This window comes from Oncorhynchus keta, chromosome 33 (assembly GCF_023373465.1).
Source record: "Oncorhynchus keta strain PuntledgeMale-10-30-2019 chromosome 33, Oket_V2, whole genome shotgun sequence".
NCBI classification, from domain to species: Eukaryota; Metazoa; Chordata; class Actinopteri; order Salmoniformes; family Salmonidae; genus Oncorhynchus; species Oncorhynchus keta.
In genome coordinates this window covers 21,197,710-21,221,936 of record NC_068453.1, presented here as the reverse complement: position 1 = coordinate 21,221,936, position 24,227 = coordinate 21,197,710, and the positions used below count along the sequence as shown (strand labels likewise).

The following is a 24,227-nucleotide window of genomic DNA, read 5'->3' as shown; positions in this document are numbered from 1 at the left end:
AGCACCTAAATCAACTCTAGTAATAGGCTGTTCTACCTGAGTAAGTCACCTGCTCTGCTCCACTGGTTGTTTTACCCTCGCTGTGAAGGGAGAGATCAGCTGAGCTTAGATGGCTTTTGAACATCATTGCTTTCGGACAAACCCAACTCCCTAAGCTTTCCTGAAGAACTTAAAGGGCAACTCCACAACTTTTCAACCTCATTGTCATTATCTTCAGCACACTACCAGTGTCTACATATCATGAAAACGGCACATTTCTATGTTTTGTAGAAAAAGTAAGAGGTAAAAACGAGGTAAAAGACCTCAACAAAAGTTCAACCGTGAAGTTAAACAAAAGTTAAACAGTGAAGTTAAACAGTGAAGTTAAACAGTGAAGTTAAACAGTGAAGTTAAACAGTGAAGTTAAACAGTGATTTTTAAAATGGTTGCGTTGATATGGGGAGAAATAAAATACCATACCTCTGGCTAAAAAGTCATTGCTGGTTTTGAAAATCACCTTTTTTACTTTTAATCCTACCCTGTGATGTCATAGAGAAGCAGTTTTGTTTCTTACTTTCAGCATATCTTTTTAACCACAGATCATAGAAATACGCAGTTTTCACATAATGAATTTAGACACTGGTTTGGAGATAATGAATTTCCCAACTTGTTTGAACTACTGATGTGAATCCAAATTCTAGGTTACCTTTGATTTATAGTCACACCTGAGCTCCCCAATCCACTGTGTCTGTTATAGTCTTAGAATTGGGATTCACAATCTGTAGTTCAAACAAGTTGGAAAATTCATTATCTCCAAACCAGTGTCGAAATACATTATGTGAAAACTGCGTGTTTCTATGATGATATTGATTGTGTTAGTTATTACGTCCTTGGTAAATGCCAGAACAGCAACCTTTCTCCTTCAATGTAATTATGTTTTCATATTCAGTTAAATTAATTAATGGTGAATTGGGATTCACAATCTGTAGTTCAAACAAGTTGGAAAATTAACGGTGTGCTCTTTTTTTTTGTGTGTGTTTTTAAAAAATTTGTACCCCTTTTTCTCCCCAATTTTGTGGTATCCAATTGTTGTAGTAGCTACTATCTTGTCTCATCACTACAACTCCCGTACGGGCTCGGAAGAGACGAAGGTTGAAAGTCATGCGTCCTCCGATACACAACCCAACCAGCCGCACTGCTTCTTAACACAGCACCATCCAACCCAGAAGCCAGCCGCAACAATGTGTCGGAGGATACACCGTGCACCTGGCATTAACGGTGTGCTCATTAACGGTGTGCTCATTTCCGGGGGCGACAGTGGCGGTGGAGTAAAACCTAGGCCTAAGAGAATACTTTTGCTAACTCCACTCCTTATTTTGAGTGGGTGCAGTTAGGGGTCAGGGGTCAAGTACAGCAGCATGGAAAGGGAACGTGTCTGCAGGATTAGTAGTCCAAATGGCCCACCATCATCAGACAGCCCCTCTGCTCAGCCCAAAAGACTTCCCTCACTTCCTTCTCCACAGGTTACCATGGAAACTGTCTCCCTTCACAGTGAGACATTAGCTATGATTCCATTAACTTGTCCAGTGATTTTGTTTTGGTCGACATTTAGAAAGTTTGCATAGAAAATGGATGTGACAATTGCCCACTGCGGCGCGTTTCCATTTAACTATCTTTTGTCGATAAAAACAGCTGGACGTAATGACGTCCCACCTTAAAAAAGAAACCTGCAGTGTCGATTACAAATGATGTCGTTGAAGGGTTTCCATTACCCTATTTAGCAAATTGCTCATTAATAAATTGCCGACAGTCTGTATGCTCTCCCACCTATCGGTGTCCCGTCGCAGGTAGCTCGCGAAAGCCAGCATGGATGGAATGCAAGAATTGATTAATATTTGCCATATTCGTATAATTCTCGTGTGCCAACATATCACCACGGTCTGTGCCATAGTTTAATTTGCACTCCTGTAGATTTTAAATCATTGGACGGTGAAACTTCCATCCAGCCAACCAGAAAAGCAAGGTGATTCAGGCATTCTAGAAAGTCAGAACAATCCTTGTCCTTGCAAAGAAAACATTTATTTTTATATTTAGAAAAAATCTATTTTAGACTGTCGGCACCCCGACCTGCGGGCGGTAAATGGATCTGATTCATTTGATTCAATGTGATTGTCTTTGAGGACTGCAACAATAGAAATACTATTTATTTATGCCTATTAATAGCCATTGTCAACTTCCCTTCTGGTTATTTTGCTCACAACTCACTGTCTGCCTGTTTACAAATTAGGCCGTCTTATGGATTTAGTACAGAAAAATAATTTGTTTGCAAATGCTTGGGCCATGACATCACGGGCCCAGCGTACCTTAAAAAGATTCTGCTATCATAATTTATTGGAAAAACAGTTTCCATCATCATTTGTCGCAATACAGCTACACAAAAAACAAATCCACCCTGTCGAATGGAAACAAATGTTGTCAATCTTTAGAAAATGTCTCCTATATCTGCTGTTTACATTACACGTGTTGCAACTACATTTTTTGCAACATTTCTTTTGTCGAATAAACCTAGGTCAATGGTATGCTGCCTAGTGTAAGAAGAAGGTTTACTGGGAGGTCCTTCAAGGTCTTGTTTCTTAAGACTTGTTTTGGTTTATGACTCTGTTTAAGACGGATACTGTGTGCTGTTGTGACTCAGCTGGACTGGGGCTGTCATGTTAATATACAGTATATCTCAGTGTGTCAGGGGCTATATAGATGTCCTCTGTTCCATCTGGCAACCACCTCATCAAGGAAAGAGAATAAACCCAGCAAACCACTTCCTCCTCTTCCTCCTGCTCCTGCTCCCCCTCCTCATCCTCCTCATTCTCAGCAGCAGTCTGACTGATATTACCTCTGTCTCAGCATGGCGGTGCTATCACTGTGACAACACACACTAGTTCAATTCCCATTTTCCTTTTTCCTTTACTGGCTCCCGTCTTCGTTGCTCTCTCCTCAGTTCATTCCAAAACAATGATAGCTGTTTGGAGAGTGAATCAAGTGAAGTGGAGATTATAGAGAATTGTGGGGGATCAGACCTGGCGAGGCTATTCTAGAAAACACTTCAAATGAGGGCTTCAAAACAGAGGCCTAAGGGCATAACTTTGCTAACTCCAACCCATATTTTGAGTATTGGAATAAGGCCCTTGGGGTGTTTACACACCTGACTCTCAGTGGGAATACCCTGGAGAGATACTCAGTGAGTGGAGGAAGCGGCTGAAGGAAAAAGTTGAGATGTATTGGTCTCCTGTCTAAGCAGGCACCAGTGGGAAGGGGGTGCGACATCAGAGACGAAACAGTCCCATGTGCTGCAGGTGACCTGAATTCACTTCAGCCAGCTCCTCCCCTGAAGAAAGGAAAAGGGAAAGCAGGGGAACATGGGTAACATGGGCTGTTCCTCTCCTCAGACAGAATTAGAAAGGCCAGATGAAATATGCATGAGAGCATGAAACTTTACTTCAAAAAGTCCCTCTGTACGAGTGCATTTTAAAGTGTTTTCCTTTAGAGCTGGTCAAACAGGGAGAGAGGAGCGGACAGGAGAGGAGAGGATGGACAAACAGGGAATGAGATAGAGGAGGAGAGAGTGAAAGAAGGGGGAGAGCTTAGAGAACCCCCCTGTTGAAATCAAAATGGAATAAACCAAAGGAACATTTACTGAGGCCTAGCCTACTGATGTCGACAGTTCTCAGACTGCATGGTAAACCCTGTGGGAAAACCCATTGTTTTATTTCAACACTCAGTAGTGGCTGTCTCTTTGCTCTATACCAGTGGTTCCCAAACCTTTTACAGTCTCGTACTCCTTCAAACATTCAATCTCCAGCTGCGTATCCCCTCAAGCACCAGGGTCAGCGCACTCTCAAATGTTGTTTTTTCTGTCATTGTAAGCCTGCCACACACACACACTATACGATACATTTATTAAACATAAGAATGAGTGTGAGTTTTTGTCACAACCCAGCTCATGGGAAGTGACAAAAGAGCTCTTATAGGACCACAAATAATATTATAATAATAATCAATAATTTTTGCTCTTTATTTAGCCATCTTACATATAAAACCTTATTTGTTCATCGAAAATGGTGAATAACTCACCACAGGTTAATGAGAAGGGTGTGCTTGAAAGGATGCACATAACTCTGCAATGTTGGGTTTTATTGGAGAGAGTCTCAGTCTTAAATAATTTTCCACACACAGTCTGTGCCTGTATTTAGTTTTCATGCTAATGAGGGCCGAGAATCCACTCTCACATAGGTACGTGGTTGCAAAGGGCATCAGTGTCATAACAATGCGATTCACCAAGGCGGGATACTCTGTGCGCAGCCCAATCCATAAAATTGGCAGTGGCTTCTGATTAAATTACATTTTCACAGAACAGCTTGTTGCAATTTCGACGAGGCTCTCTTGTTCAGATATTGGTAAGTGGACTGGAGGCAGGGCATGAAAGGGATAACGAATCCAGTTGTTTGTGTCATCCGTTTCGGTAAAGTACCTACGTAAGTAGGGCACCCAACTAACTCAGGTGCTTTGCTATATTACATTTGACATTGTCCGAAAGCTTGAGTTCATTTGCACACAAAAAATCATACAATGGTGGAAAGACCTGTGTGTTGTCCTTGTTAATGCAGACAGAGAAGAGCTCCAACTTCTTAATCATAGCCTCAATGTTGTCCCGCACATTGAATATAGTTGTATGCGTCCTTGTAATCCTAGATTCAGATCATTCAGGTGAGAAAAAACATCACCCAGATAGGACAGTCATGTGAGGAACTCGTCATCATGCAAGCAGTCAGACAAGTGAAAATTATGGTCAGGAAAGAAAACTTTAAACTCCATTCTTCACGCCTTGCTTTAACAAAGTTAACCATTTTCACTAGAGTGTCCAAAATGTCTTTCAAGCTGTCGGGCATTCCCTTGGCAGCAAGGGCCTTTCGGTGGATGCTGCAGTGTACCCAAGTGGTGTCGGGAGCAACTACTTGCACGCGCGTTACCACTCCACTATGTCTCCCTGTCAGGGCTTTTGCGCCGTCAGTACAGATACCAACACATCTTGACCACCAAAGTCCATTTGGTGTCACAAAGCTGTCCAGTACTTTAAAAATATCCCCTCCTGTTGTCCTGGTTTCCAGTGGTTTGCAGAAGAGGATGTCTTCCTTAATTGACCCCCAGTAAACGTAACGGACATATACCAGGAGCTGTGCCAGGCCCGCCAGGTCTGTTGACTCATCCAGCTGTAACGCATATAATTCAATGGCTTGCTTGTATGTGAAGCAGAAATTGTTTCAAAACATCTCCTGCCATGTCACTGATGCGTTGTTTGATGAAGGTATTGTCATAGTTTTTTTTGGCCTGTTTCCCCAGCATTGTCCCAGCCATTTCTGAGGCAGCAGGAAGAATGAAGTCCTCCACAATAGTATGGGGCTTGCCTGTCCTAGCCACTCGGTAGTTCACCATATAAGACGCTTCTAGCCCCTTCTTATTAATGGTATCTGTTGCTTTTATACATGTCTTACTACTCAAAAGTCATCTTTATTATGTGCACGAGTGAAGGTTTATCGAGTTGTGAGATAGTACTTTTGCACATATACCACAATGTAGCTGAGGAAAGGCACTACTCCCAATATAAGTGAACCCCAATCAATATAGTTCTCATCATATTTGTGCCTCTTCAATGGTCTATCGTCCCTGTCTGTTGTTCGGTGACTTCCCGGGTAATGGGGCAGTAGCTCTTCGGCTGCATCAGCTTCACAACTGTCTGTGTCCATGCTAGCTGGGATAACAACAAATGTAGAATTACTGATGCTAGCATTGGATGTGCCCGTGGAAGCAGAACAACTTGTGTCGTCGACAGGTGCAGGTGCAGTACTGCTGGTAGTAGCAGCTGATAGTAGAAGTACTACCAGTAGAGCTGGTATATGTCTCTATGGGCCTTACTAAATGGACTGTTTGAAAATTGACTTTTTAAAATTATTTAAATGCGAGTCACATTTTTATTTGGCGTACCCCCGACGGCATTGCCAGGGATACGCGTACCCCAGTTTGGGAATACCTGTTCTATACCATTTATAATTGTCACTAATGTAAGGTTAATTGACCTGGGACAAGGGATGCACTCTAAAACACTATACCACGTTTAACACTGGAGCTCCTTCAGATGTATCCTTCCTTAGGCTTCCTGGGAGTTGACAGCTCCTCCACAGCAGCGTTTAGACTGTGTTGGCCCTATAAAGAGCACAAATTGTTACAGTGACAAAGTGGCCCTTCTCTTCAGCGCTGCAGGCTAATGGACAGCACAATTCTCTTTCTCTCTGTCTCTCCCAGATCCATGGAATCATTTCTCCCACGCTACTAACTGACAGGGGCTGTGACTGTGCTTAGTGGAGCGAGAGTCTTCTGGAGTTCAGCATTTAGAACACATTTACTGAACACACACATAAACATACTCACCGCTGTGTGTGTGGGGGGGGGGGGGGGGTACGTACGTGTGTGCGTGTGTGTGTGTGTGCGCGTGTGCGTGTTTCTGTGTGTGTTGTATGCATGTGCTCTGCACAAGACCTTTTAAGCCAAAAACAGTGACATTGAAACAAACAGTAGGAATCTAGAGATATTGGCTACCTGCAGTGTGGTGTTGTGTGTATCTCTGAAGCTCTGCTGAAGACACAGACAGACAGGCTGCCTGCCTAGCTCTGAAGCTCTGCTGAAGACAGACAGACAGACTGCCTGCCTAGCTCTGAAGCTCTGCTGAAGACACAGACAGACAGGCTGCCTGCCTAGCTCTGAAGCTCTGCTGAAGACAGATAGACAGGCTGCCTGCCTCTGAAGCTCTGCTGAAGACAGACAGACTGCCTGCCTAGCTCTAAAGCTCTGCTGAAGACACAGACAGACAGGCTGCCTGCCTAGCTCTGAAGCTCTGCTGAAGACAGACAGACAGACTGCCTGCCTAGCTCTGAAGCTCTGCTGAAGACAGACAGACAGACTGCCTGCCTAGCTCTGAAGCTCTGCTGAAGACAGACAGACAGACTGCCTGCCTAGCTCTGAAGCTCTGCTGAAGACAGACAGACAGACTGCCTGCCTAGCTCTGAAGCTCTGCTGAAGACAGACAGACAGACTGCCTGCCTAGCTCTGAAGCTCTGCTGAAGACAGACAGACAGACTGCCTGCCTAGCTCTGAAGCTCTGCTGAAGACAGACAGACAGACTGCCTGCCTAGCTCTGAAGCTCTGCTGAAGACAGACAGACAGACTGCCTGCCTAGCTCTGAAGCTCAGGTGGTTTTAATAGAAGGGTGTTTCATTAGACGGAGTGGTGCGTGGCAGAAATACATGGCAGGACTTTGATCTGTGTGGTGTTTTTCTGTGTGTGGAGCTCAGTGGAGGTGAGAACATGAACCAGCCTCTTTCATATTTAATGAGTGAAGATGGGGCTAAGGAAGGGAGAAGAGAGGAGCACTGAGAGGAGATATTCCTTAGGGCTGTCAACCCACTCCTAACAGACTCACATATCAGTCACAGCACATGTAGTGAGTGTGTTTTTGTTGCTGGTGGGGGCGGGGAGTGGTGTGTGGTAGTGTGTGTGGGGGGGGGGCTTCCGTGTGTTGAACAGTGTATGTGTGTGAGTAAAAGGGAGAGACATATGGCTTGCATGTGCTTGTATTGATGTATTGTGACTTACTGTGCACGTGTATGACAATGGAGCCAGGGATGTTAATATAAAGGACCATGTGTCTCCAGAAACATGATATTTCTGAATCATCATGGAGGTCCTGAGAGCCCCATTCTGACTGATGTTTGTGGTTAGGAGATATTATCTCCACTCTCCTGATTTGTCCAGCTCTCCTCTCCTCTCCTCTCCTCTCCTCTCCTCTCCTCTCCTCTCTCTGATTAGAGCGGCTCTCACTCTGGACCAGTCTCAGTACCACCACACTGGTCACAACCTCATAGCCTTAAATGGAATCAGGCTCAGGCCGGCTGTCAATGCACCAGTCCCCCTGGCTCAAACAATTCCCTGATGAAGATGCACAGAGTGATGAAGATGCACACTCTGTAGTGTGAGTCAGCTTTAGCCCAAGTACTAAGCCATATAAATAGTTACTTTCAGCCATATTGAGTGTACCCACGAGTGTTCCAGTAATGTTGATGTGGTGTGAGGGGCTTTACCGTTCTAGTAATTATATTTCTATGGACTCTATATAGAGTCCCTCTATATTGTGAGTTACAAATCAGTTTCACATTGAGTTTTCCTGGTTAGGTCATGAAGTGTCAAGTTGTCTACAGAAATAAAGGAACTTAAAATTAAGAAATTCAACCAAGACAAGGCCGAGGACAAAGTCTACTTCTGGAGAAACTCTGACAAGAGAGGTCCTGCTCCTCCCCTCTATGACAGACGCAGGAGGGATGGCGTTCACTTCTATCCTCTCCATCTGACCAACGCTCTACAAACAGCGCCTCATCCGCTTCCAGTGCCAGTTTTTTTTATCTCTATCATTGAATCTCTTGATCCTCTCCCTGAAAAGACTTTGTTAGTTACTTTTGATGTTGAGTCGTTATACAAAAATATTCCACACGAGGGCGGTAATTGAAGCTATGGAACATTATCTTCTGCAACGTGACCCTAATGAACTGCCTTCCAGTGCCTGCATTATAACATTGGCTGAAATAGTACTCACACACAACTACCTCATGTTTCTAAATGATTTCTTTATTCAGACAAAGGGTACTGCTATGGGATCCCCCATGGCTCCCAACTATGCTAATTTGTATGTGGGTTACATGAAGAAACAGTCAATTGTCATCCTCTTTCAACCCTCTCAGTCAATTGTTGTTCTATGGAGAGGTGATGCAAAATAGTTCCAGGCATTCCATGCTTTTCTTAACTCTTGTTCTGAGCATCTGAGATTTACTATGCAATCTGACACATGTCAAATCAGTTTCCTTGTGTGAAGATAATGTTCTATACACTGATCTTTACAGGAAACCTACTGATCGTAACAGTTTGTTGAGGGCTGATAGTTGTCACCCACTTCACTTGAAAAATAGTTTGCCCTACAGCCAATTCTGTTGAATCAAAATAATTTGCAAAAAACAATCAGATTTCGACAGAAATATGTCTGAGACTCAAAGAAAATTCAAGGAGAGGGGTTACAAAAATGGTCAAATTAATACTGCCATTGAGAAAATTCAAAACAAACCGAGACCAAGGACAGCCTTGCAAAAAGAAGCATTCTTGCTTTCTAAATGCCCTCTATTCAAAATGCTCTGAACAAATTAATGGAATCGATCACAAACATCGTTCACAAAACATAAGATCCGATGACCGTATCGATAATGTGTTTTCGAACCCTCCCTTGGTCGTATTCTCGCGGGGCAGAAATCTCAGAGATCAACTGGTATACTCCGATTTACCACCCCAAGATATCCCTGCACAACGTCTATTTGCACCCCTACTGGATGGAAACTACAAGTGTAATGGCTGTGCTCAATGCAATGGCACTTATAAATGTAATGTCCTTCAAACACCCCCAAACAGAGAAACAGATCCCAATCAAAGGTGTTATCACGTGCTCCACTAAGCCAGTTATTTATCTTATAACTTGTCCTTGTGGTAAAAATGATGTGTGTAAAACAAAGCACGAATTAAAAGTACGAATCTCGGAGCATCGTAGCACCATTAGGTACAAAAACTTGACTTATCCAGTTGCGGCCCACTTTTTGGAAGTTGTTATATGTCATATTGGCATCGAACATGTCACCCTCCCTAGGAGAGGGGGTGACCTTGATAATGTATTGTTAAAATGAGGATCTTTAATTTAAAGACCCTTCCTCCCTTCGGTCTCAACATAGACTTTGACCTGAAGCCATTCTTGTGATTTTGCTGTTGTAAATGTTTGTAGGCTTATGTAGTCTAAATTGTATCTATGATCGTATGCTATCCAGTCATGTTTTTGGTATGTTATTTTTATATTTGAAGATTAACCAATGATATCAGGCCACACCCGGCCATGATTACAGACACCTGTGTGTGTCCTTTGACACTATATAAACTAGTCACCCCGTAGTGTTTGTCATTATACCCTGATGTCGGTTATTAAATTATTGCATCTGAGCTCCAAGAGTGTGCAGCACTCCTTTAATTTTCCGAGGGCAGCAGGTAGCCTCGTGGTTAGAGCATTGGACTAGTAACAAAAGGTTGTATTTTTTTTTTTAACCTTTATTTAACTAGGCAAGTCAGTTAAGAACAAATTCTTATTTTCAATGACGGCCTAGAACGACAGATTTGTACCTTGTCAGCTCGGGGATTTGAACTTGCAACCTTCCGGCTGCAACGCTCTAACCACCAGGCTACCCTACCGCCCTAGCTAAGATCGAATCCCCGAGCTGACAAAGTACAAATCTGTTGTTCTGCCCTGAACAAGGCAGTTAACGCACTGTTCCTAGGCTGTCATTGAAAATAAGAATTTGTTCTTAACTGACTTGCCTAGTTAAATAAAGGTAAAAAATAATTATCATATCTGTATTTATAACTAGGCTTGGGCAGTATATACCATATATGGGCTATTTGGAAATAACCACAGGAGGGTTTTTCAATACTGTTGAAACTAACAATAATCTTTTATGTTTTTTTTATACACATTTACAGTGACTTTTTACCTTTTTTTGTTTTTTATTTACCACCTTTTTCTCCCCAATTTTGGATCTGGTCTCATCGCTGCAACTCCCCAATGAGCTTGGGAGAGGAGGAGGTGGAGTCATGTTTCCTCTGAAACATGACCCGCCCATCCACACTCCTTAACATTAGCCAGCTTAACCCGGAAACCAGCCGCACCAATGTGTTGGAGGAAACACCGTTCAACTGGCGACCGGGTTCAGCCCGCAGGCAAGTAATGCCTCACCGGCCAAACTCTCCCTTAACCTGGACGACTCTGGGCCAATTGTGCGCCATCCTATGGGACTCCCGGCCACAACCGGTTGTGGCACAGCCCGAATGAACCCGGGTCTGTAGTAATGCCTCTAGCACTGCGATGCAGTGCCTTAGACTGCTGTGCCACTCGGCAGGCCCTACCTCAACTTTTAAAATGATGAGTCACTCACTGTTGTGCAGCACTCACTAGGTGATCTGTATACTGATATATGTAGTTACACTATGGAATTCACAACTAAATGTTTGCCAGCTAGATATCTAATAACTATTAAGTTAACTTTCTAAAATGTGATAAAGCTGTGCAGATGTGCATTTGATTTGCTAACTTAGTTGCTGGTTATCTAGCTAGCTAGCTAAGTGGTTAGCTTCTTGCAATCAAGCTCCTATTGGTAACAGCAGATAATTCCCTCCTTGATCAAGAGACAGCATTTGTTTTGTGCGTGCAGCAAACTTTGAGTAGCATTTTTGAGTTACTTGTATAACTTTATCAGCTGGGATGTCTATCCTGCAAATAGTCAGAGACTATAAAATAGTTAGCATTTAGCTAGCATTTGCTATTGGATTTTACATGTACTTGTTAGCATTGCTAACCTTTGAATTGAGAATAGTGTTCATTGCCGGTATTGTCGAATATCCCGGGATGGAACAAAGTCGGTATGAAGGTATAACTCCCTGGATACTGCCCAAGCCTATTTATAACACTTCTCATGATGCCACAGTGGTGGCTCATCATATCAGAGTAGATACAATGTGGAGGAACACTTGCACCATCAACACCGACATGACTGAAGTTATGACATTCTACGTTCCACTCAAAGGTTTATTTTGGGACCACGACAGTTGACAGCTACTGTGTTAGATTCACAGTCAGTCTATTCTGAGACCCCACTGTAATGGTGTAATGTGTTCCAGTTAAATATTGTGTGGGCTAAGGGGCCCAGGAGCTATGTACGTGCTCCAGATACAAACATTTAAACTATATCCAAACATCGCTGGCATCATAACTTTTGTAAATATCAGAATATTTACAAAATAGAAATGATGGCAGGACATGAATATTTAAAATCACCCCAATTCAAACCACTCCATCTATCAGTGTGTTTGGTGTAGTGTGAGAGTTCAGGAGATGGTTGGAGTAGACCTGTGGGGCCATATTGACATTGATTAAGTAACCTTTGGTCCGCTGCTTGAGAAACAGCCATTCTCCTTCACACTCGTGAATTTTGGATCTGAATTTTGATTGCAAATGCTGATGGGGTTATCATGTCTTGTCTCTTAAGTTTGTCCAAATGTTTTGACAGTGTTTGCAAGTCTGGAGGCTCATAGACCTCACCAAGTATTCAGTAACTAGCACAGTTACCATAGAGCATAATAAATCATTTTCAGATTTACCATAGTCAATTAAGATTTTATAATTAACCTCAAATCCTGTAATAAAGGACCATACAATAATGTTGTGATCAAAATTGCCTGATGAATATATTGTTCTGTGAATCGACATGCTGTCCCCCGGCCTGTTGACTGACTAGTATGTTGTTGTGCTTGTCTCTTCCACAGAGCTGCCGTATGGCTGGGAGAAGATCGATGACCCTATTTACGGAAGTTACTATGTGGAGTAAGTCTGGACTCACTGCTTTAATAATTAATGATTATTTTGATTTCCAGTGTTCCCCTGTGTTATGTTTCCACTGTCCTGTGTTAGTCAGAGTCATTAACGCTGCACAGGGCTGTGGCAAGGAGGCAGAGGGTGGGCTTTTCTGCTGCTCATTTATACCTCTGTCTCTGTGTGTCTGTCGCTGTGAATGGGTCAGTGGGTGATTGTTTGTTAGGCATTTGTGAGTGTGTGTGTGAGTGTGTACCAGTGTACCTGTTTACATGCGCAAGTGTGTGTGTGTGTGTGTGTGTGCCATCTTTGTGCGATGTGGTGCAATGGTGATGTGTCTCTGTCTTCTCTATTGAACCAAATGTACCCTTCCTATTCTGGACGTGTCCTTTCTCCTGCTGGATGCGCACTAGTCCCCCTAGTCCAGGGAGAGGAGGGGACGTCTATTTATAGCCTGGCTGGAGAGGGAGTTTGGCTGGCTGGCCGTGTTCTATTCTCTATCCCCAAGAAAGACTAGAACACTGCACCTGCCTTGCCTACACTCCCTCTCTCCCGCTGCCATGTAGAAATCCCATATCCCCAGGCAGCCACTGAGCCATTGCACGCACATACACTAGCACCATACCTGACCCTGCCAAGTCCAATAGTTACAGATGAACTCAGAAGTTTACATTCACCTTAGCCAAATACATTTAAACTCAGTTCTTCATAATTCCTGACATTTAATCCTCGTAAGAATTCCCTGTTTTAGGGCAGTTAGGATCACCACTTTATTTTCAGAATGTGAGATGTCAGAATAATATATTTATTTCAGCTTTTATTTCTTTCATCACATTCCCAGTGGGTCAGAAGTTTACATATACTCAATTAGTATTTGGTAGCATTGCCATTAAATTGTTTAATTTGGGCCTCCCGGGTGGTGCAGTGGTTAAGGGCCACCAGAGACTCTGGGTTCGCGCCCAGGCTCTGTCGTAACCGGCCGCGACCGGTAGGTCCGTGGGGCGACGCACAATTGGGATATCAGGGATATCCTTGTCTCATCGCGCACCAGTGACTCCTGTGGCGGGCCGGGCGCAGTGCACGCTAACCAAGGTTGCAAGGTGCACAGTGTTTCCTCCGACACATTGGTGCAGCTGGCTTCCGGGTTGGATGCGCGCTGTGTTAAGAAGCAGTGTGGCTTGGTTGGGTTGTGTATCGGAGGACGCATGACTTTCGACCTTCATCTCTCCCGAGCCCGTACGGGAGTTGTAGCGATGAAACAAGATAGTAGCTACTAACAATTGGATACCACGAAATTGGAGAGAAAAATGGGGTAAAATTAAAAATAAAATAAAAATCGGCCAAAAGTTTTGGGTAGCCTTCCACAAGCTTCCCACAATAAGTTGGGTGAATTTTGTCCCATTCCTTTGTGATGGCCACTCCAATACCTTGACATTGTCGTCCTTAAGCCACTTTGCCACAACTTTGGAAGTATGCTTGGGTCATTGTCCATTTGGAAGACCCAATTGCGACCAAGCTTTAACTTTCTGACTGATGTCTTGAGATGTTGCTTCAATATATCCACATAATTTCCCCTCCTCATGATGACATCTATTTTATGAAGTGCACCAGTCCCTCCTGCAGCAAAGCACCCCCACAACATGATGCTGCCACCCCCGTGATTCACTGCTGGGATGGTGTTCTTTGGCTTGCAAGCATCCTCCTTTTCCCTCCAACCATAAAGATGGTCATTATGGCAAAACAGTTCAATTTTTGTTTCTTTAGACCAGAGGACATTTATCCAAAAAGTACAATCTTTGTCCCCATGTGCAGTTGCAAACCGTAGTCTGGCTTTTTTATGGCGGTTTTGGAGCAGTGGCTTCTTCCTTGCTGAGGGGCCTTTCAGGTTATGTCGATATAGGACTCGTTTTACTGTGGATATAGATACTTTTGTACCTGTTTCCTCCAGCACCTTCACAAAGTCCTTTGCTGTTGTTCTGGGATTGATTTGCACTTTTCGCACCAAAGTACGTTCATCTCTAGGAGACAGAATGTGTCTCCTTCCTGAGCGGTATGACGGCTGCATGGTCCCATGGTGTTTATACTTGCGTACTATTGTTAGTACAGATGAACGTGGTACCTTCAGGCATTTGGAAATTGCTCCCAAGGAGGAACCAGACTTGTGGAGGTCTACATTTTTTTTCTGAGGTCTTGGCTGATTTCTTTTGATTTTCCCATGATGTCAAGCAAAGAGGCATTGAGTTTACAGGTAGGCCTTGAAATACATCCACAGGTACACCTCCAATTAACTCAAATTATGTCAATTAGCCTATCAGAAGCTTCTAAAGCCATGACATAATTTTCTGGAATTTTCCAAGCTGTTTAAAGGCACAGTCAACTTAGTGGAATTGTGACACAGTGAATTATAAGTGAAACAGTCTGTCTGTAAGCAATTGTTGGAAAGATGACATGTGCCATGTACTAAGTAGATGTCCTAACCGACGTGCCAAAACTAGAGTTTGTTAACAAGAAATTTGTGGAGTGGTTGAAAAACGAGTTTTAATGACTCCAACCTAAGTGTATGTAAACTTCTGACTTCAACTGTATGTCCCACTGCCTGGCTGTACCGTTGAGTTGACCTCATATCTCATGAAGAAACAGAGGGTGTGTAGGCCGGGTAGACGCTGTGCCTACCTACAGAAGCATTAATCCTCCAGTCTCGCACCGTCCAGGAGGGCACATCTAAATGATGATTAATTACTTCCCACTTTCAAAATTACAGTATTTATAATTATCGACTCTAATTATCGACTCGCTCCCGAAGACGTACCAAATTAGCACTGACAGAATGTTTTTAGGAAATACACTCAAGGAGACATCTTTTTTTCAGAACCCACTCCAGAAATACTAAATGATTCCTAATGCTGATTACAGGAAGCTGCTGATATCAGTAGAATGGGACCTAATTGGGCATTGGTTCATTTGTTCTTAGCCAAGCCATCCTGCAGCTCCATTACATAATACTAGGGATACTAAGGCTATTGAATGAATCATCGTAGCACAGCACTGTGCATCCAGCTCTTTACAGAGGGAGATGAGGATGAGGAGGTGGATACTACAGAGAGCACAGTGGAATGTTGTACCTTTCTTTCTCTGTAGCCACATAAACAGGCGGACACAGTTTGAGAACCCAGTCTTGGAAGCCAAGAGGAGAGTCCAGCAACACCAGCAAATGCAAGAGCAGGGTCTGTCCTCGCTGCCCCTACCTACTATCTACAGAGGTAAGGCACCGTCTACCTCTACCCAATGTGTTAAGAGTTTGTGTATGATTCTTGTGTGTAGATGTTTTTAGCTCTAGGGAAGTGTTTGTGTAATACTCATTCTTCACAACTCCCCTTTCTTTGCTAACACTTTGCTAACACTTTGCTAACACTTTGCTAACACCAGCTTCTCTGTTCAGCACACGTTTACCACCCCACTAAGTTCATTGAGGCTGTCTGAGGTAAATCATGCTGTATAGGTTGAGAGGGTTTGTCTCTGTGTTAAATTGGCCTCTGTGAGTGAAGGGGTTTGTCTCCATGGTTACCCTTCCTGTACGCTGAAAAGTGAAGGCAGTGACAGAAGAGAGGGGTAAAAAACATGAATATTTCCTCACATATAAACAAGGAGATAGAAAGGAAGTTTACTTGTGGGAGCAGCAGACATTGAGTGGACTACTTTATCTCTGTCACAGTGGTAGATGAGGTTCCACTCTCCGCCACGTTACCCACAGCCACCCTGGCCCACATCGGCTCGGCCCCGGAGCGCTGCCAGAGCCTCAGCGACCTCTCCCAGTCCCTCCCCCCGGGCCACAGGGTGTCGCTGTTGGACCTGCACACCCACACGCCCCCCGCCTCCACCACCAACTCCCCACTGCGGCGCCCCCACCGGGCGCGGAGGGATACGTTGTGCTTCCCACACCAGCACCTCCACCAGTCGCTGCACGCCTTCGTGGTAGAGCCGGCTGCTGTGGGTTGTAGCCCCCTGTGGTGCTCTCTCAGTAAGTAGGGCAGTGAGTAGTAATACAGGCTTGTTCTTCTTCTGCCTGCACTGAGCTGCCGCGCTCTCTTTTCAAAGCATGCCTGCTCCCCCGGCAGACCCACGCTGGATCCCTCCTCATCTCAGGTGCTCGACATGTTGGATGGCGCTACACTACGTTGTGTCTTCCCCTCCTTACGTTTGGCGGCAGGCAGCAGAAACTGTAAACACCCTGCTCTATGTCTGGACGTCTGACAACAAACGTTGGCTTTAAGCAAACAGAGAGAGACGGGTGTGTGCCCCCTACTTGCCTTCCAAGGTGAACGGAGGGGAGATTGAATTGAGTGTGACAAACCCTCGTTGGCTGAGTTTTCCCCTTTGCCGTGCCAGAGACTATTTCATGAATCCTGGCCTTCCAACTTTTGGTTCCCTGAGCATTGTTTTTTGGGCGGACGAAGCGAGCTCATGATTCTTCGGTGTTTCAACAGCATGTTGTTCCAGAATGTGAAGATCTCTCACCTGCTTCCCCTCACCCCTCTGAGAAGGGAAATATACCAAGCTACTCCCATGGATGCTGATTATTCCTTGATTTTCTGCACTGTGTTTTTGCTCCAGCCTCTGGGTGTGTATTCAGCTAACAGAACCCTGGCGTAGGATGGGAGTGGAAGTGATGACAGTTTACATGGCTGCAGACGTTCAGTGGAAGGTCGTTGGCTGTGGCAGCTTGGAGCTGGAGCAAACACCCTCCCACCTGCATAAGTCAGCACCCACCCCTCGCTGTTCTAACCCTGCCTACCTCTCCACCTACCCAGAGAGTATCCCTGTGTTCATGCAGCCCCTCCACCAAACAAGCCTCACCACTACCATCCTATTGAATGATAAAATGGCCTTGCATCAGCATTTGTGGTGCATCATGCTCGCTTTGTCAAGGTCTAAGTATGATGTATGAGTGTATATTGTTTATTGATTGTGTGTGTGTGTGTGTGTGTGTGTGTGTGTGTGTGTGTGTGTGTGTGTGTGTGTGTGTGTGTGTGTGTGTGTGTGTGTGTGTGTGTGTGTGTGTGTGTGTGTGTGTGTGTGTGTGTGTGTGTGTGTGTGTGTGTGTGTGTGTGTGTGTGTGTGTGTGTGTGTGTGTGTGTGTGTGTGTGTGTCCCTGCACACTTGTACTTGTGTGTGTTGTGTCTGCACACTTGTACTTGTGTGTGTTGTGTCTGCGTGCCTGTCTGTCCGTCCCTCCGTCTGTGTATGTATGTGTGTGTTCTCCCTTACAGAGAAGCCCCTGTTCACACGGGACGCCACCCAGCTGAAGGGCAGCTTCCTGTCCACGGCCCTGCAGAAGAGCAACATGGGTTTTGGCTTCACCATCATCGGAGGAGACGAGCCAGATGAGTTCCTGCAGGTCAAGAGTGTCATACCTGACGGCCCCGCTGCACAGGACGGAAAGATGGACACAGGTAAAACTGACCTCGTCTGAAAGATGGACACAGGTAAAACTGACCTTGTCTGAAAGATGGACACAGGTAAAACTGAACTAGTCTGAAAGATGGACACAGGTCAAACTGAACTAGTCTGAAAGATGGACACAGGTCAAACTGACCTCGTCTGAAAGATGGACACAGGTCAAACTGACCTTGTCTGAAAGATGGACACAGGTAAAACTGAACTAGTCTGAAAGATGGACACAGGTCAAACTGAACTAGTCTGAAAGATGGACACAGGTCAAACTGACCTCGTCTGAAAGATGGACACAGGTCAAACTGACCTCGTCTGAAAGATGGACACAGGTCAAACTGACCTTGTCTGAAAGATGGACACAGGTAAAACTGAACTAGTCTGAAAGATGGACACAGGTCAAACTGACCTCGTCTGAAAGATGGACACAGGTCAAACTGACCTCGTCTGAAAGATGGACACAGGTCAAACTGACCTCGTCTGAAAGATGGACACAGGTCAAACTGAGCTCGTCTGAAAGATGGACACAGGTCAAACTGAGCTAGTCTGAAAGATGGACACAGGTCAAACTGAGCTAGTCTGAAAGATGGACACAGGTCAAACTGAGCTAGTCTGAAAGATGGAGAGTCATTCTATATATATATATATATATATATATATAGTGGTGACACATGAGCTAGTCTGTGTGTTCGAAAAGATGTTTGGGTGCACACTGAGTTTGTCAAACACTGTAGGTTTCTTAACACATTAACTCATGCCTGTGCTCCCCGGGCTGCATAACACAGACTTCTACACACACACAGTGTTTACACACATGTATTCTATACATACTGACAAACAGGTAAATGTGCACCCTACTCTGCATGGCCCTGTATTATAAACATGTACATGGCCCTGTGTATTTATAAACTACTCTGCATGGCCCTGTGTATTTATAAACATGCATGTGTGTATTTATAAAGAGCAGTGTTTGGACTGGAAATGGCACTGAGTATTTATAAACTCCTGAGTGTCTCAATGGGCCAGTCTATTTATAAACTGACTCTGCATGGCTGAGTATTTATAAACTACTCTGCATGGCCCTATCTATAGATATCTGCATATAGTGGTGACCTGCATGAGAGTTCATCTCTCTCATGGCCCTGCACATGTGTGCATGGGTGCAGTGTGTGTTTATAACTTGCCTGCAAGACTGTTTGGGTACATGTGTGTATGTGGGGCCCTGAGTTTGTCCATTAATCACTGCATGGTTTCTTAACACCATAACTCCTGGCCCTGCCTGTGCTCCCTACTCTGGGCTGCATGGGACACAAACTACACTGCACACTGAGAAACTAGCCAACTGCACTAAAACTACTCAGCAGGGCCCTGAAATATAAACTACTCTGCATGGCCCTGTCATTTATAAACTACTCTGCATGGCCCTGAGTATTTATAAACTACTCTGCATGGCCCTGTGTATTTATAAACTACTCTGCATGGCCCTGATTATTTATAAACTACTCTGCATGGCCCTGTGTATTTATAAACTACTCTGCATGGCCCTGTGTATTTATAAACTACTCTGCATGGCCCTGTGTATTTATAAACTACTCTGCATGGCCCTGTGTATTTATAAACTACTCTGCATGGCCCTGTAAACTACTCTGCATGGCCCTGATATTTATAAACTACTCTGCATGGCCCTGTGTATTTATAAACTACTCTGCATGGCCCTGTGTATTTATAAACTACTCTGCATGGCCCCCTGTGTATTTATAAACTACTCTGCATGGCCCTGTGTATTTATAAACTACTCTGCATGGCCCTGTGTATTTATAAACTACTCTGCATGGCCCTGAGTATTTATAAACTACTCTGCATGGCCCTGTGTATTTATAAACTACTCTGCATGGCCCTGTGTATTTATAAACTACTCTGCATGGCCCTGAGTATTTATAAACTACTCTGCATGGCCCTGAGTATTTATAAACTACTCTGCATGGCCCTGTGTATTTATAAACTACTCTGCATGGCCCTGAGTATTTATAAACTACTCTGCATGGCCCTGAGTATTTATAAACTACTCTGCATGGCCCTGAGTATTTATAAACTACTCTGCATGGCCCTGTGTATTTATAAACTACTCTGCATGGCCCTGAGTATTTATAAACTACTCTGCATGGCCCTGAGTATTTATAAACTACTCTGCATGGCCCTGAGTATTTATAAACTACTCTGCATGGCCCTGTGTATTTATAAACTACTCTGCATGGCCTACTCTGCATGGCCCTATTTATAAACTACTCTGCATGGCCCTGAGTATTTATAAACTACTCTGCATGGCCCTGAGTATTTATAAACTACTCTGCATGGCCCTGAGTATTTATAAACTACTCTGCATGGCCCTGTGTATTTATAAACTACTCTGCATGGCCCTGTGTATTTATAAACTACTCTGCATGGCCCTGTGTATTTATAAACTACTCTGCATGGCCCTGTGTATTTATAAACTACTCTGCATGGCCCTGTGTATTTATAAACTACTCTGCATGGCCCTGTGTATTTATAAACTACTCTGCATGGCCCTGTGTATTTATAAACTACTCTGCATGGCCCTGTGTATTTATAAACTACTCTGCATGGCCCTGAGTATTTATAAACTACTCTGCATGGCCCTGAGTATTTATAAACTACTCTGCATGGCCCTGTGTATTTATAAACTACTCTGCATGGCCCTGTGTATTTATAAACTACTCTGCATGGCCCTGTGTATTTATAAACTACTCTGCATGGCCCTGAGTATTTATAAACTACTCTGCATGGCCCTGTGTATTTATAAACTATGGCCCTGAATTTATAAACTACTCTGCATGGCCCTGTGTATTTATAAACTACTCTGCATGGCCCTGAGTATTTATAAACTACTCTGCATGGCCCTGTGTATTTATAAACTACTCTGCATGGCCCTGTGTATTTATAAACTACTCTGCATGGCCCTGTGTATTTATAAACTACTCTGCATGGCCCTGAGTATTTATAAACTACTCTGCATGGCCCTGTGTATTTATAAACTACTCTGCATGGCCCTGTGTATTTATAAACTACTCTGCATGGCCCTGTGTATTTATAAACTACTCTGCATGGCCCTGTGTATTTATAAACTACTCTGCATGGCCCTGTGTATTTATAAACTACTCTGCATTACTAGACTGGACCAAGTGCAGTATTTACCCTGACTTATTCATCAGTGCCTTGACCTGGTTGTACTGTACTATAATGTACGGTATACTGTACTGTAGTATACCGTACTATACTGTACAATACTATACTGTACTGTAGTATACTGTACTGTATAGTGTTGGCTGATACAGTAGTTGATGAGTCATTTCAGGTCAGACTAGATGGTACATTTTACATTGTGAGATGATCATATGTTTCATGTGCCACAATAAAACATGTGGAAGTATTACAATGTAGCTATTCAAATTATAGCCGTGTCAGACCATTACTGCTTTTCCAGCTGGTAGATAGGTATTATTACTAAGGAGGTGTACAGACCATTTTCGACCAACCTTTTCTTGGCGATACTTCCTCAATTCCCGACTTGGAAGATAACGCATGTCTTCTAAACTTCCATGGATAGTTGCAGCTGGTTGAATTTAGAAAATGCTTCCTTATTAAATTAATATTTTTTTTGTTCCATGATGTAATCCAACACCGCCAACTTGTCTATTTCAAATATTTTCAAATCTCATTGAGACAGATGGATGTCCACCCCAAAGTGTCTTATGTCATGTGCGTGACTCAGAAATCAATCGTCATGTTGAATGGCATTCACCTGTCTCGATCAATGAGAAGATTTGAAATAGACAAGATGTCAGTGTACACATTGTTGTATTTACTTCATGGAGAAAAACCTTTAAAATGACGGAGCATTTTCTAAATTCAAACAAACCACCTGCAACTATTCATAGAAGTTTTGAAAACATGCGTTTCTTCCAAGTCAGGAATTGAGGAAGTATTGCCAAGTAAAGGTTGCAATAATGTCCATCAGCCAGCTGGAACAGCAGTAATGGTCTGATTAGGCAATATTTTTAATAGCTAGGTATACTATCTATTCTGTGGTCCTCCCAACGTTCTCTCCTCTCCTCTCCTCTCCTCTCCTCTCCAGACTCAGTGGCCTAGTTAAGCTGTGTTGGATTCTAGCAGCTCATCGTTAATAGAGGGAAAGAAAGAAACCAGGCCTGTGGAAGTGTGAAATTCCCCATTTCAGAAGGATTATTTGTCGCTCTCTGTCCGTGCACATACACACACACTCTCGCATTTGCACTCACACTGTAAACACGGCCTCTTCTGCCTGCTTCGCTACATGGTTGCAGACCCAGAGAAATGTGTTGAGGAAAAACATATGATACCATCTCTTTCAGCGGGGACACAGTGGTTAGATGTGTCACTGTATTTGTTAGAGGGAAAACACTGTATTTTTCATGTTAAAGTAAGTGACCTTATACAGTGACCTGGAATGTACAGTATTGGAGGAGGATAAAGTGACACGGTATGTGATGGGGTTCATTGACATAGCGTTGGGTTCATACAATCAAACCAATAGCAACGTACCTTTGTTTTCACAACTAAATCCACACACGTACCTTTATCTAAAAACTTAAAGCATCTGCCTGTGAAGGGAAGCTACCTACTATTCTTAAAGGTGACTCACCACCTGGATTCGGTCTTATGTAGCAAAATTTGAAATTGTGTATTTTACATTGGATACAAGTAGAGACTCGGATCTAAAAAATGGTGTGTCATACACTAAAATTGCAGATCATACGCTGCATTTTTGAGGAACAATGGGAATGTAATTCTGCTTTGAAAGTTGATAAACTTGTAAACTCACTTTTGAGAAAATGGCCATTGAATGTTTTGGTATCTAGTGATGAGATCTTTTTTGTCTACACCCATTCAGCATCGTTCACACCCTTTTAAGCTTTAGCCCCACCCATCTAACATGAAAACAGCCTAACCAGCTCTGCTGGCTTTTTTGCGGACGTTTACTGACATCGGCCATATTCAACGGGTGTTGTGCACTTTAGCTAAAGACATGTAGCTAGCTAGCTAGGTAAACAATGAACCTAGCTAGGTAAACAGCGTGTACGATTACACACTAATGAGCCAGCCAGCTAATGTAAACAACAATCTAGGTAAACAGCAATGAACACGGTGCCAAATCATGTCATTACTACCCTGTATGAATATGCTGGGAGCTAACTAACCAGGTTCAATGATATCTAACATTAGGCTCTAACTATAAAAGCAAACGGCTCTGGGATACCACTAACGTCAGCCAGGGAGCCAACCAGCTAACATTAGCTAGCTAGCGAACAGTATACTTTAACTGGAAATGAAACCACTTTCTGTCAAAATTAGAAATGTGTAATATCTGAAAATGTAGCTAGCTAACACTAGACTATCTTACTTGTATACATCATTATGCATGATGGATGCGTCTCCCTATCACGGATGCCATGCCACGGTTGCCCTTAGTTTGAAGATGTAATCCGGAGACAGGTGTTTTCTCCATCTCTTTAGCTATCATACTCTAATTCCACTGATTTCAAAGCTTGATCCTCCAGAAGTGGAGAGCAACACGTATGCAGCTCCACTACACGATAAGTTTTCTTAAAAGCCGCGTTCGACACGATTACCAACACAGACTGACCAGCTCAAATAGACAAAAGCCTTCTATATGACAGACTAATCCGAACTTCTCTCTCGGCATGTCCAGCCCCCTCATTATCTCAACCAATCATGGCTAGTGGGAAGATTGCTGTCTTTTTCTGTGGCTTAACCAACTAATTTTAAAAATGTATTCGTATTTACAAATGGCATACAAGTTTGTTATTAAGACATGAAAGTTCACAGGTTCGAGAAGGCATTTTGATAAACAAATACTTTTTTACGTTCAAACGTCTCTCTTGTGAAGTCGTGACTTGCGACATATGCCTAGTTTCCTGAATTGGGTCACATAGACTAAATAGCTGTTCTGCAGTGACAGCAGTGCAGTGCTGTGGGGTCAGTAGTGCAGTTGCAGTGCTGTGGTTGTCACTGTGTCATCATCAGTGCTAATGCTCTCTTTCTCACGTTATCTCTTCATCTCTCTCTCCCTCTCTCTCTTTCTCCATATCTCTCTCTCTGTCGTTTTCTTTCTGTCTGTGTGTGTGTATGTGCCAATGGTCCAGATGGCTACTCTGTCCTGTGCCATGGACAC

General features: G+C 43.6%; 1 protein-coding gene across 1 annotated transcript in view; it reads left to right on the top strand.

Moving 5' to 3' along the window:
- The window catches only part of LOC118366373 (membrane-associated guanylate kinase, WW and PDZ domain-containing protein 2-like), a 237,559-nt gene that overhangs the window by 160,387 nt on the left and 52,945 nt on the right, over positions 1 to 24,227 (top strand). The window contains 3 exon segments of the mRNA XM_052491622.1: positions 12,484 to 12,541; positions 15,668 to 15,789; positions 17,797 to 17,979. Coding sequence (XP_052347582.1) covers positions 12,484 to 12,541; positions 15,668 to 15,789; positions 17,797 to 17,979 — 363 coding nt within the window.